The following is a 14,390-nucleotide window of genomic DNA, read 5'->3' on the forward strand; positions in this document are numbered from 1 at the left end:
TGATATTCTGAGATATGATGAACGTTGATAAGCTAAGATGCCTTGGTTTACTGATATAATTAATCCTTCAAAAGTTGACAGCTTTTGTGGAGATGTAAACATGTTAGGTAAAGCTATGAATTTCCAACAATTTCATTGTTAATAGGCATTAGTGAAGAAACTGAAAGTTAAATGCTTATAAGTAAATAGTGTCAGGAAGGAAACAACTGGTTTAAAATATTTTATAGGAAGAGACACTTTGTAAAAAGTCTGTTTCTTATTCACATCTGGAGTTATGAAAAAATTCCTTAATTATCCCATGTAACATTCAGAACTTCTCTCTAAATCTTAGTCCAAAAATCTCCCTCATCTTTCATCCAGATTTCTGCAGTAGGCTTCTTTTGGACTGGCTGCCCACACTCTTGCCCCATGTAAGTTTTCCACATAATTAGAATCTTTTAAATTTCCAGTGGCTTCCCACTGTGTATGGAATCAAATCTCAACTCATTACCCCTAACTACAAGACTACACATAATCTGGTCCTTCCCTGCTTCTACAATTTTACCATCACACTCTACTCCGCTTTCCTTCGACATACCTGTCTCAACTCAAGATGCCCTTAACTTCTGCTAGAACTACTCTTCCCCCATGAGTAAGATCTGCACGTGCAATTTCTTTTGCTTATTCAAGTGTGAAATCCATTTTCGTAAAACTTTTTTCTATCTGAAATTAATTTATCCGTCTTTCTGCACACAAATAAGCTCTCTGAGCACAGGATAATTTTTTCCATATGGTATTCTTCAACTTTAGAATGGTCCCTTCGTACACAGTAGGTGCACAGTAAACCCTGTTAGAGAAACAGCTGAAAGTTTTGCTCCCTTTAATACTCTAGTATGTTTAGATTCCTAACTACCCATTGGCGATGAAGACAATAATAATGAGAAAGGAGAGTGACCAAGATTTAACAACCAACCCTATCCTACCCAATAAAGTACATTGATTTAGTATATTTATCTATATTTGTACATCATAAAACATAAATTTTTTTTGAGTCAGGTAATTGTTCTTCAGTTGAAGACCACTAACCTACAGTGAATCCAATCATAATCTAAGATTTAAAATAGGTTGGTTTCTAGAAAAACTGTTAAGTTTCCATTCATTAAAGAGTGAGAGTTGGGAATATAAAGCTATTAAGTATAAGAAATAAAATCACAGGCTCAGCGCCCATAGCTCAGCAGCTAGGGTGTCAGCCACATACATACACCAGAGCCGGCAGGTTCGAATTCAGTCTGGGGCTGCCAAACAATGACAACTAGAACCAAAAAACAGCTCAGCATTGTTGGCAGGCGCCTGTAGTCCCAGCTACTAGGGAGGCTGAGGCAAGAGAATCACTTAAGCCCAAGAGTTTGGGGTTGCTGTAAGCTGTGATGCCAAAGCACTCTACCAAGGGTGACAAAGTGAGACTCTGTCTCAAAAAAACAAGCAACAACAAAACAAACAAAAAAAGAAATAAAATCACAACTCAAGATGTTAGACGTAAATTGCTTATACAGTTCCTTGCTGGGCTAATGCTAGCAAGATAATACCACCTACTACTGCTATTTGCAATGTAGCTTAAATAGAAGTAGCTAATCTGTTTCACTCCTCTTCTACTCCTACAACTTGGAAGACCAAAGGATTTGCAACGTGCAAAGTAACATTACTTTTAGACATTCACATTGGAATGTTGGTCACATGGCTTTTGACTTTCAAAAGATCTTTATCATTGCCCTTTGAGATTAGGGTTGGCCCAGCTTACTGGATTGAAGGTTACACCCGAGAATGGTATTACATAATAGATTTGCAAGTGGTTTCTTAGATGTTGCACTTTAAGTGGTTCATTTTTAAAGTACCATAACAGCACTTGGGAGAGTACATTTCTTCCCCCACTTCTTTCCTTGGCTTAATGTCCTGCTTGAAGATGTTTAATTTTATACTGAAGGAATAATTCCTAAGAGACGTTTGTTTGTAAAAAGAAAATTGTTACAGGACAGATAAACAGGGTACAGGAGAGGCCAACTCCTCTGCTTCTTTCAAAGCAGAACAAGAGGGTATTCTTAAATGTGGAAAAAGAAAATGTTTAAACTAAAATTATTAAATCCCTGATTTTCCAGCCCAATGAAATAAGATTTTTAGTACTTTTTCTGCATTCTTGAAACACTCAAAAGCTATTTTACAGGAGAATATATTGTTTAAGTACTTGATCAATCATTTATTATACTGTTCAAAGTCACTGTATTGATAAGGAAACTTTTATGCCAATAAGGAATGTGCATTTCCAGAAGAGTCAAGAACACTTGAGTACCTAAAGCCTTCTAACATCTAGTGACTCATCTTGCACATTGTTAGGTCAATTCTCAAACACTGACTCATGGGACTTCCAATTTCAGGTAGACACACTCTGCTACACTCCTAGTCACTATCTCTTACCATCTAGTTAAGTGTAGGCTCAAGGAATTTGTTAGTTTTAATATTACCTTAGGCAAAACAAAATTGAGAAAACTTGCAATGCAACCAATTATGTAACACATTGCAAAATGAAACAATTTTGAATTTCCCATATCATTATTTCATTTAAGTATAATTGAAAATGTTAATTATCCTCAGTTACTTAAAATAGATGCTAAATACTAAGTAAAAATTATATTCTTAACACTCAGCATGAATGTGCTAATAAAACTGCCTGCTACAACTTTTGACTTCATAGCATAATTAAAATTGCCATTTTCTAATTTCTAAACTCACATAAAAATAATGTGCAAAAATCCTTTACAAATTGATTTAAAAATGCCCTTATTTTGAAATTTAAAAAAATGAATTTCTCTAGATCATTATATAAATTTGGACAGTCTTCTATGTAAAATTTAGTCATAAAATTACCAGTACCCTTGTTAAGTCTTTTCATGACATACCACACTTGCCTGAGACAAATACAAGCGTTATTAATAGAAACTGGAAAAAAATTTACTATGATGAATTGAGGACTGACATTGGTGCTCCCAAAAGTATTTTCATTCAATACACATATATACATATGCTCAGAAAAAATAGTACCAGCCAGTCAATTCATGTGGAAATTCTGACCAAGGTTTACAATTTTGCCAAGATGAAATGAGGCTGGGCACAAACAGTAAGAAAAGTTTAAGAGATGTTTTTCTTGCCTGTCATAGGGTCTTATCTATCTTTGATGCCATATTTTAAGATAAAACATGAAAAAACCAAAAATATATAGACTCAGACTGGTTTCTTCTGAGACATTATCTAAGTTAAAATAAATCTCAAGTGATACTAAATTTTAGCTTTTTGAAAAATATTTAGAACCACTGATTTACAGTTTAAATTTATATTGCTTAATATGATAAATCTTCCAAATAGCAAATTCTAGTGCTTTCCCTGAAATTCCCCAAATTAAAACTTTTCATCTCTCAATCTCACCTACAAAAGTAAACAAAATTTTTGAAAAATTAGCTAACTCAAATCATTTAAGAGGTATACTCCCTACAAGTTACATACTAAAATTTAATAGAATTAGACAGAACCTCTGATGCCTCCATTAGCAAGCTCTTCAAATTTCTACTTTAAAACAAATATAGGATGCTGCCTTAAAAAAATAAACAAACAAACCTAAAACAATGGCAACAAAAAGAAATAAAACCTCCAAAAAGAGGAAAAAGGAGGAAATTTTTTATTTTGGTCATACAAATGAAGACCAAATGTTTGGAGCTTCAAGTTCTGGAATCTTATACTTCCAACTCTTATCCTAAGTATCTGGATAGTATTACTTAACGCTTTAAAACAAAACAGTTAAATTTTGTCAATTCCTTCATTTATTACTATATGTAGTATAGCTCAGTCAAAATAATGTTTATCTCCTTGAAAATGCTAGAGATATTTTATAGTCATCAATTCTATATAAAAACCAAAACTCACCAGGTGTGGAGGCTTACACTTGTAATCTAGCACTGGGGGGTGGGGGGTGGGCTGAGAATCACTTGAGGCCACAAGTATGACACCAGCCTAAGCAACATAGTGAGACACTGTATCTCTGCAACAAAATTAAAAAATTAGCTGGATGTGGTGTAAGCCTGTAATTTTAGCTACCTGGGAGTAGGACTGTTTTGAGTCCGGAAGTTAGAGGTTGCAGTGAGCTGACTGTGCTACTGCGATCCAGCCTGGGTGACAGAGCAAGACCCTCTAATGTCAAAACAAAAGCAAAAACTGAAAACAATAACAAACTCGTGGTTTTTATTTTGGATGCTGAAGTCTCACTTTAAAAACCTGAATCAAAAGAAAACTTGATATTTAAAACAGTGACTAAAATAATAGTTAAAAAATAGCCTTTGCTTAATAAAAGATTACAGTGTCTCTGAGCTCCTTAAAAGAAGTAAAAGCAATCAACTAGGCAAACACCATTTTGTCTTATGGAACAGTCTGACTAGTGTTCTGTATCAACATAACCTGCTTCACAAAATGATTTAGACCTTTCTGCCACAAAGAAAAGTAGATTTATGTTTACTAGAGAATTAGGTTAATTACTTAAAAAGAAAATTTCCTTTAAAATTTCTCCCATCATGGATATTTTAAATATCAAGAACAGGTATTTTTAAATCTAAGGTAAACCTAACTCTTACTTAAGGTAACAAATAGTACTATACCACTCAATAGTACAGCCCATTTAAAACAGACTTTACTTAAACTATACATAGCCATTGTCAAGTCAGGTTCTCAGTTGTATTGAAAGATATACTACCAGCCTTTGGTCAGAAGAGACTCATGTAATGAAAGCAATACTTAGTACATAATATACTCAGCTTGAAAAAAAAAATCAGTTATGTTATATCAACATAATGAAAAATAGAATAATCAACTTTAAATTAATATAAGAGCAAGAATGAGTAATAGAAATCTAGCACTTATAGACAGCAACTATTTTTGGCAGCCAAAGACTACTGTAGAGCAAGTTTAACTACATTCAGGGACAAAAATATGAAATGGACACATTCCAGTATGATACAAACTACCTGTATAGTTTTCACAAAAGGGGAAAATACTCAATCGGTGGATAAATGCTGGGAATTTTGTTAATGAATATTTTACTTCCCATAAATTTAGTTGTATTTTGATAAGCAATGTCTTAAGATTTCAACTCTAAAATATTTGATATACAAAATCACAGGAAAATGTTTAAAGGGAAAAATAAATTGTTTTAAGTTAAACTGTTAGGAAGAGATATCAAACACTTATGTTCTGTAACAAAAGTGGCAAATATCTAACAAAAAAAGAACAAACCTACATCTGGGAATATTCTAGTAAACAAAGCTATGTGATACATACACAATTAAATTAAAGGTTATGGTATAACACTGAATATTGTTATATACTTAGCCCAGTTTTCTAAAGAATAAGTGCATGCTTTCTATCTAGAAACTGGAAGATGCACTATTGCACACAACAAAGATATCACAGGAGAACTACTTGGCGTTGTGAGTTGGGGCAGCAAAGGTTAAATTACATTATTCAAATACTTCAACTTCTAATTCCATCAGTTCAAAGTTAAGCAGGGCTTTAGCTTTCCAAGGTTATCACATGCATACATATTTGAATACAGGCACAGAAGCTTGTCATTTTTATTTGGGTAACAAAGGGTCTCCAAATTATACCGAAAATAAATCCTAATTAATATCACTCGTAAAAAAAATTTCAGCACACTTTTCACAAATGATTTATGTAAAAAGAGAAGAAAATACACATAATTTTATATCTTAAACTTTTTTTATTCCCTACCATAGACATTTTTTCTTTCATTTTCTTTCAGTTTTCTACAATTTCCAACTTGTACTTGTATTTAATACTGCTTTACTCTGCTAAAGACAGTAACTGATTGCTTTCCTAAATCTAATGATTATATAGTTTTAGTATAAATATATATCACATTTTTGTAAAATTTTGACAAAACCGAATAAGCATGCCTTGTTTTAAGCCCATGCTCTTCCACTGTTTATAAAATCTGATTTAATGATCAAAAATTCTTACTTTTCACTCTTCAGTTACAACAGTCTTCCTTCTGAACTGCCACTCACTTTTTACATAATAACAAGCAATAGGAAAACCAAAGAAATTATGCTAATCTTAGTCCTTCCTTCTGACACTATAAAATAATGTGAACTTCTTTTTCTTTTTTTTTTTGTGAATTTCTTTTTTAAATGAACCAAATACATCCAAAACTCAATACATTCAAATGAGCTGAGTTCTCTTAAGGTAGTCACCTCAGAAGGCCACAGTTCATTCTCCTAACTTACTGCCACTGCTCAAAATACAACTCTTTTGGGACTGCTTTCAAAGCCAATTGCATATGCTCTGCCTAAAAGTGAGATTTAAATTTTAGAAACTGTCATTTGGTGCCAAATAATGGTTAAGTGAAAAGAATCAGGGTAGATGACATATACATTTTTAAAAACAATGTACATATAATGTTAACAGTGTGTGTGATTTAAGTTAACTTTGAATGCAATTCTAAAAGAGCAAACCTATGAGGTTTTGGGCAATGGTAGATTGCTGGCATTAGGAAGTAACCTTCCAGCATGATCACGATGCAGGGTAACATTCATTTAGCTGTCTATGTCTGGAATATTTGTTTAAAGTGAACATTCTGAGAGTTAGAATTTTTTTTAAAAAGGAATATTGTTCTTAAAAAAAAATAATTTTATTCCTTTAAAGCATTACTGTCAATAAGTACTATGCAAGTGTTTTTTGTTAGAAAGTAGTTCTCCTTACTTTATCAATAAAGATTATTTTTAAAAACTTGAAAGCAAATAACCAACTTATTTGCCTCCAGGCTTTTAAAAATTATTAACTGAAGATAAAATAATTTGAAATTTCTAAGGTTCTAAAAAATAAAACAACAACCCCAAATGTAATAAAAACACATCAAGAACCAAACTACAATTTCTGAGCTGCACTGTTTATTTTGCTGCTTGAAACCTAAGTGACAGTATGCCACTATAATTATGGGGTTTCGTCTAAACCTTTACTACACTGCAGGTACAGAAATATACGGACACATTTTTGGAGAATTGACATTTTGCAAAATGCAGCAAACATTTTAATTTATACATGAGAAAAGAAGTGTTCAAAAGGGTATGCATTTCAAGTTATTGCAGGTTATTTGTGAGAGAATTTCTGCAGGTAAAACATGTTTAAATTTAACCAACAGTAGCGTGTCAGTGTATTTAAAATCATGACAAAAATCTTCTCTCTGGTCATGATGCCCATGACAAATTACTATGATGTTGTATGTTTAGGGCAAGATGTCAATACAGCATAAATCCCATGGTATTTTGGTTTTCTTCTGGAGATTAAAGCTGTTTTTCTTGGGATAAATGCAGCAGCAAAACACAAACCAGTTGATCAAAAAAGCACTTCTGCCATAACTCCAATAATTTTCAGGACACATCAACCGACAGTAGTTTTGCCATTCCCAGTTCTTTTAAGGATTACATCTCTGCACTGTTGCCTTAAGGACGTCTGTAAAAGCTTGTTCTTTGTTAAGCCAGTTTACTGACTACAGCCTGGTTGAGAGAATTTAGTTGGTTGGTCCATTTATCTAGTGCAGTATATCGTGCACCACCCCTTTTCTGATGATCCAGTTCAAGGAGTTGGTTGACTTGATCAATTCGGCCATGAATAGTGCTGGAAATAAATAAAATAAGATGTGTCTACAAATGATTTCCACTAAGCATAATTTCTGGACTAATGTTTCAATATCAATAAAAAAAATAAACTGCTACCTACATTAAATGAGTTCAGTGTATTACTTCACTGTCTTTATTTAACCTCTAGAAAGAAACTGGCTTACAGCTACCTACTATCAGTTATTATCAATTTTACTGAAAGAACCACTAGGTAGAGACTTAGAAAATTACTCAAAGGCAAACATCATTTGAAAAGTTTTAAATAATGTACTGATTTAAAAAATGATAAAATTTCATGGTATTCACTATTATGTAATAAAAAGATATAATTACACAACTGTTATTACCACAAGCCCTATAAAAACATATAAAAATGCTGTTAAATAATAAATTTAAATTCATTAAATGATTCTCTAGCAATATGTAAGTCATACACAGAGATCATGTATTTAATTTGATTATTCATTTATCAAAAACCATAATACACATGTATCTCCCAAGAAATTCAACAACTAATACTTGTATCACCATTTTTCAAAATTTACGGTCCCAAACATTTTGATAAAAAAACTCAAAAGTCCTAGGCTTGGTACGGTGGCTCATGCCTATAATCCTAGCATGCTGGGAGGCCGAGGTAGGAGGATCACATGAACTGAAGACTTTGAGGCTGCTGTGAGCTAGGCTAATGCCATGGCACTCCAGCCAGAGCTAATACATTGAGACTGTGTCTCACAAGGAAAAATAATAAAAAGCAGAGCAGAATACTTACTTATCCAATATGCATTGCACCAGCAAGCTCTCCACATCAGCTACATCTATGTTTAACTCCTAAGAGAAAAGATTTGTTATAAATTCTATTTAACATTTTTAAAGATTTCATTATTTTATATAACCATTTTAATTTAAATTCATTTCTATTGCTTAAAGGAAAATTAGTGAAGAGAAGATTTTTAAACAAACTTCATTATTACTGTAAACAAAGGTCTAATAAGGATGTCAACTCTCTAACTTGCAAAGTATATTCCTACCACAATTTTATTGTGGTTAGGTTGACCCTTAATCAGTATTATATTTTAGCTACTATTCTCCCCTACAATTTTCTCAGAGGTTGAAAGAATTTTTAAAAGGAATTTAGTGATTCCCAATTTTTGTGCTGTGAAGTTAAAGATCTTTCCTGTTAATTTATGCCAAGAAAATACAGAAAAATTCACATCGATTCAAGACTCAGAGGCTTAGAGAGGAGTGCATGAGGCTTGGGAGTTTGAGGCTATAGTGTACTATGACAGTGCCATAAATAGCCACTGCACTCCAGTCTGGACAACACAGTAAGATGCTGCCTCATAAAAAAATAAAGGTAAAGCCCTTATGTTTAATTAAAAAAAGTATTATTATAAAATATTACCATGTTAAAAGTCATTTTTTAAAATGGAAGATAGGTATACTACATTTATAACTACAAATTATAAACATCATTAAAATCCATGAATGTAAGTACCTTAGAAATAAAAGGAATATGTATTCTTGTGTAAGGCTTAATTAATTTTATGAGCACTTGTGTTCTGATGTTTCGTAAAAGTTCTGAAAGAAAAGACAAAAATTTTAATAATATATTTGTATTTAACAGTTTGTAAGGCATCTTTATGAATCACATACTAAGTCATATTGATTGTACCATTTATCCTTCCAAAATATACTTTCTGCCTGGCAAGGACATGAAATGCTTATATTTTAAAGTATTTGGGCCCAAAGGATGTATAGTATGATCAACAGCTGCCCATCCCATAATTTCTGGTTTCTGCCTCCCTAATTTTATGTTGTGACTCTACTTATAAAATATCCTTGTGCCTTCTCAATTATATTTCACTTTTCATCATCTCTCAACAGTTAACATCTTTCAAGAAACACTAATTTATACCAGTCACGTTCCTTGTTTTACATTCTCTCAAAACCTGTATTTTATATAATGCTTTCACAATTTCCTCCAGTTTCTTCATGTATAATTTTGTCTTTTTAATTTTTTTAAAGCCTTTACATTTTTATATATCTACGAAGTACAGTAGTACACAGGTTTATATTAGTAGATTCATATAAGAACTTTGTATGCTGAATGAAAGAGAAAGACAGGGAATAACAGAATATTACTTCTGATGCATTCTTCAGATTTTCCTGATACATCTGGCATTTAGTTCCAAATGGCCATTCAAAAACCTTCAAATAGCTCCATAATAGATGCCAGCATTGAAGCTATAAAAAGTCTCAGAACAAAGGGATGATTTTCATCTTTAGGAATCTGATAAAACTTATTAAAAATCTCATTCACTTATTGGTATGAAACCTTCCCAACATTACCTAAACTTTTGTAATAAACGCACCTTAGTATTCTCCATAGCAGAATATTTTCAAAGCTTTTATTGGTCAAAAATAAACTCTAAATATTAACTTTAAACCTAAGCATCAATAATAAACATGCAACAATACGTAAATTAAATTAAAAAGTTAAAAAGACCTTAAACAAAATTGGTATCATATAAGAACTAATATATTAACATGAAACTGGCTAATGATTTTATTAAAAGTTTCATAATTTCAGGGAGTACCCAGGTTGATAACATTTAGAAATAGTTCTATACTTTTCAATGAACAGATGAAAACAGCTTAATTCCATGTAGCTCCATTAAATAGTATTTGACAGTGCAAAGAAAGTAACAGAATTTAGTTAACTGATAAAATATACCTTCAATGTGTTCTCTTATGAAAGGATCATCCATGATGTTGCTGTGATTTGTTTTCAGAATCTTTTCAAATTCAGTGATGTCGTTATTCTGATAGGCACTAACACAAAAACAAAAAGGTAAATTTTGTTAAACATAAAGTCATGTATTAAACCAGATCACCTAAGAGCCTGTTCTTCCCAATTTTCATATGCAAAAATGAGTTAAATACACATACATCCTTCTGCCAAAAAAAAAAAAAAAATCACCTCTTTAATGCCTTAAAAAAAAAAAGACACGGTCTTACTCTTGTTACCCAGGCTGGAATACAGTGGCACGCTCATAGCTCCCTGCTGCCTTGAGCGCCGACAATCAAGGGATCCTCCTGCCTCAGCCTCCTGAGAAGCTAGGACTATAGGCACATGCCACCACATCCAGCTAATTTTTAACTTTTTTGTAGAGATGGGATTTCTCCATGTTGTTCTGCCTGGTCTTGAACTCCTGGGTTCAACTCCCACCTAGGACTCCCAAGGTGCTAGGATTATAGATGAGAGCTACCACACCCAGCTGCTTTTGGGTTTTTAAAGCAAAGACTGAATAACTCTTTTGGGGTTATATATTATATTTATACATAGTGAATTAAAATCATCTCAAAAATCTTACTTTTGTTGAAAGTTGACAATAATACATTTTAACACCTACTGGCTGTTGGGGTGGCTCATGCCTGTAATCCCAGCACTTTGGGAGGTCACAAGTTTGAGACCAGCCTAAGCAACTTAGCAAGACCTTATCTCCACAGAAGAAAAAAAAAATTAGCTGAGGATGGTGGAGTCTGGCTACTCAGCAGGCTGAGGGGGGAGGAATGCTTGAGCTCAGAAGTTGGAGGTTGAAGTAAGCGATGATGCCACTGCACTCTAGCCTGGATAATAAAGCAGGACCCTTTCTCAAAACAAAAACAAAAACATGAACAACCACCCCCCCAGTCAAAACCCACCAACCCCCCAAAACACTTAACAACTATTTAATACACTGACTGCCACACTAGAAAGTCTTTTCCTTTGGGTCACGGTATTTTATGTGAGTTATATATGCTTCACAAGGCTCCAAACTAAAAACTAGCATAAGTTAACTACAATTCACATGGCAGTTAATGTGTTAATGCTTGATGTCTTCAAATTAAATTGTGTATTGAATCCTTAATTATTCATAATGAAAGAAAACAGGTTTCATGAACACTACTATATAAAGGAGTTTGGCCTTGTTTTTCAAGAAAGTATATCATCTCTGAAGGTTATTCAGAAAATGCAGCTTCCTAATTTTTATCTTCTAGAATGCCACCAGCAACTATCAAAACTTTACAAGGGAATATTTGAGACTGAAGTCTCCCTAGTCTTAAAATTCCACTGAGCTATATATAGCAGAAACTTAAAGGGTAGGTAACTAGTGCCAAATGGGCGCACACACAAGTAGAGAATGATGGAATGCCCTGTTGCAGAAGGCCAAAGGCTGATTTATGCTCAAGTATCTAGTATCTACTCTTGAAATAGTTCCATGAGGCACTATGGGGATTGTTAAAGGTGCTGAGAAGAAGCAAACCTTCTGGATATGGCACAACTGTCTGCTTTATATGTAAGATAATATCATCAGCCATTCTGCATGCCCTCTGCTGTGCTTCCATCTGTTGGGTCGCAATGTAACTTCATGTTAGGGGCAGGTGGTTCAAGTGCTTCAACAGGAATTATTTTCCTCTAGTCTGCTGGCAACTGACTAGGAAGATAAAATTAGGAAGCGTTACTTTCTTACCTATCCAAATACATTATCGTGATATACTACAGGAGGACATATTCAAGTAGTAAAAACATTTGAACACACATTATTTGAGTACATGTATAACCTATGGACATTTTCCCATTATTTAAGGGGGTTTTTAAAAGAAAAAATCTTATATATATATATGTGAGACACCATGGGTTAGTTGTTACTTGTTTGGGTTAAAATTTACCATTAAAACAAGTTTCTGAATTCTAATATAGAGGCTTCATTGGAATAAATATATAGATATATATTTATTTTTTAAAGGTCTGATAAATCAGTCTTTTAATCCATTTAAATGCACTAAGCCAATTCAGTTTATATAAAATATCAATGTCTAAGGCAAAACTTTTCCTATTTTCTTTTTTTCTCTTTTAAATTATTATGGGGGCCGAGGGTGATAGCTCATGGCTATAGTCATAGCACTCTGGAAGGCTGAGGCTGGTGGATTGCCTGAGCAAGAGTGAGACACCGTCTCTACTAAAAATAGAAAAACTAGCTGGACAGTAGCAGGTGCCTGTAGTCTCAGCTACTCAGGAGGCTGAGGCAAGGGGATCACTTGAGCCCAACAGTATGAGGATGCTGTGAGCTAAGATGCCACAGCACACTACCCAGGGCACACACTGTCTCAAAAAAAAAAAAATTATGTGGAATAATTGTACAGGGTCTGAGAATTAAATTCACGAACTTGCCACCATGTAACGTGCCACCTTACATTGGCAGCATTGTACAAACTTGGCAAGGGTTCAAATAACCTGGTTTACCAGTGTCTCACAGCTGTATTGTTTTGATGTGTGGTGGTGTCTTGCTAAGCAGCGTTTGTTGTTGTTTTGGGGTGCTGTGAGAATGCTAGAGCTTGAATCAGAGCTATGAACAAACATTGAATTTCTTGTTAAACCTGGCAAGAGTGGAAGTGAAATCAAGGACATGTCCAAATTTACGGGGCTAATGCCATGAAGAAGACAGCAGTGTACAAATGGATAAAATATTTTTCTATTGATAGGAGAAAGTATCACTGACAAAGATAGGTCAGGGTGGCCAGTAATGAGCAGAACTGATGACAACATTACAAAAATTTATCAAATTGCCCGTCAAAAATCGTTCACTCATTGTGAGAAGCAATGCAGACCAAGTAACATTGAAAAAGAAATCTTAACTGAAAATCTCGGCATGAGAAAGATGTGAGCAAAAATGGGGTCTTGTGTCATGACAACGCACTAGTTCACACAGCATTGTGAGGGAATTTCTAGCCAATAAACAAGTAACTAATGGCATTGGAGCACCCTACTCACCTGATCTGGCCCCCAAAGACTTTTTTCTTTACCCAAAGATAGGGAAATAGTGAAAGGAAGACACTGATGACATTCAGGACATCCTAGGGTAACATGATGACAGTTCTGATAGCCACTGAAGAAAAAAGTTTCCAAAATTGTTTTGAAGGGTGGACTAGGAACTGGTGTCAGTGCATAGCTTCCCAAGTGGAGTACTTTGAAAGTGACCATAGTGATTCAGCAATGAATGAAGTATGCAGCACATTTTCTAGGATGAGTTCACAGACTTAATTGTCAGATTTCTTTACAGGGTAAATGTGATTTTTTTTTTTCCTTTTGCAGTTTTTTGGCCAGGGCTGGGTTTGAACCCACCACCTCCGGCAAATGGGGCCAGCGCCTTACTCCACTGAGCCTCAGGTGCTACCCAAGATGTTTTGATACAGGCATACTATGTGGCTTAATAAAATCAGGGTATCTGGGGGTATCCATCATCTTAGGCACTTACCATTTCTCTGTGTTAGGAAATTTGAATACATTCTTTTAGTTGTTTTAATGAATAATTGTTGATTATAGTCTACTTTGTGTTATCAAATACTGTTCATTTTATATTTTTGCACCAATTAACTATCCCCACTTGAACCTTCCGTCCCTAGTCTTCCCAGCCACTGGTAACCATCATTCTACACTCTGTCTCCAAGAGATCAACTGCTTTTATACTCAGCACTCAGATGAGTGAGAACATGAGATTTATCTTTCTATGCTTGGTTTATTCCACTTTTTTGGGGGGGGGGGCAGAGAGTGGGGTCTCACTCTTGGTCAGGCTGGTCTTGAAGTCTTGGCCTCATTTATATGAAATGAACATGTTTGAATGGCCCTTGTTTGCAGTC

The 14,390-nt window shown here is 34.1% G+C and overlaps 1 protein-coding gene across 3 annotated transcripts in view; it reads right to left on the reverse strand.

Annotated features, from left to right (window-relative positions):
• Positions 1-6,958: 6,958 nt before the first annotated feature.
• COPS2 (COP9 signalosome subunit 2) overlaps positions 6,959-14,390 on the reverse strand; it is a 34,343-nt gene continuing 26,911 nt past the window's right edge. For all 3 annotated transcript variants that reach the window (XM_053593299.1, XM_053593300.1, XM_053593301.1), the window contains exons 10-13: positions 10,444-10,541; positions 9,205-9,287; positions 8,479-8,537; positions 6,959-7,707 (exon numbers count right to left, since the gene is read on the reverse strand). In XM_053593299.1, the coding sequence (XP_053449274.1) occupies positions 7,563-7,707; positions 8,479-8,537; positions 9,205-9,287; positions 10,444-10,541 (385 nt within the window). In that variant the 3' untranslated portion in view covers positions 6,959-7,562. The remainder of the gene's footprint in view (positions 7,708-8,478; positions 8,538-9,204; positions 9,288-10,443; positions 10,542-14,390) is intronic.

Source organism: Nycticebus coucang, chromosome 6 (assembly GCF_027406575.1).
Source record: "Nycticebus coucang isolate mNycCou1 chromosome 6, mNycCou1.pri, whole genome shotgun sequence".
Lineage (NCBI taxonomy): Eukaryota > Metazoa > Chordata > Mammalia > Primates > Lorisidae > Nycticebus > Nycticebus coucang.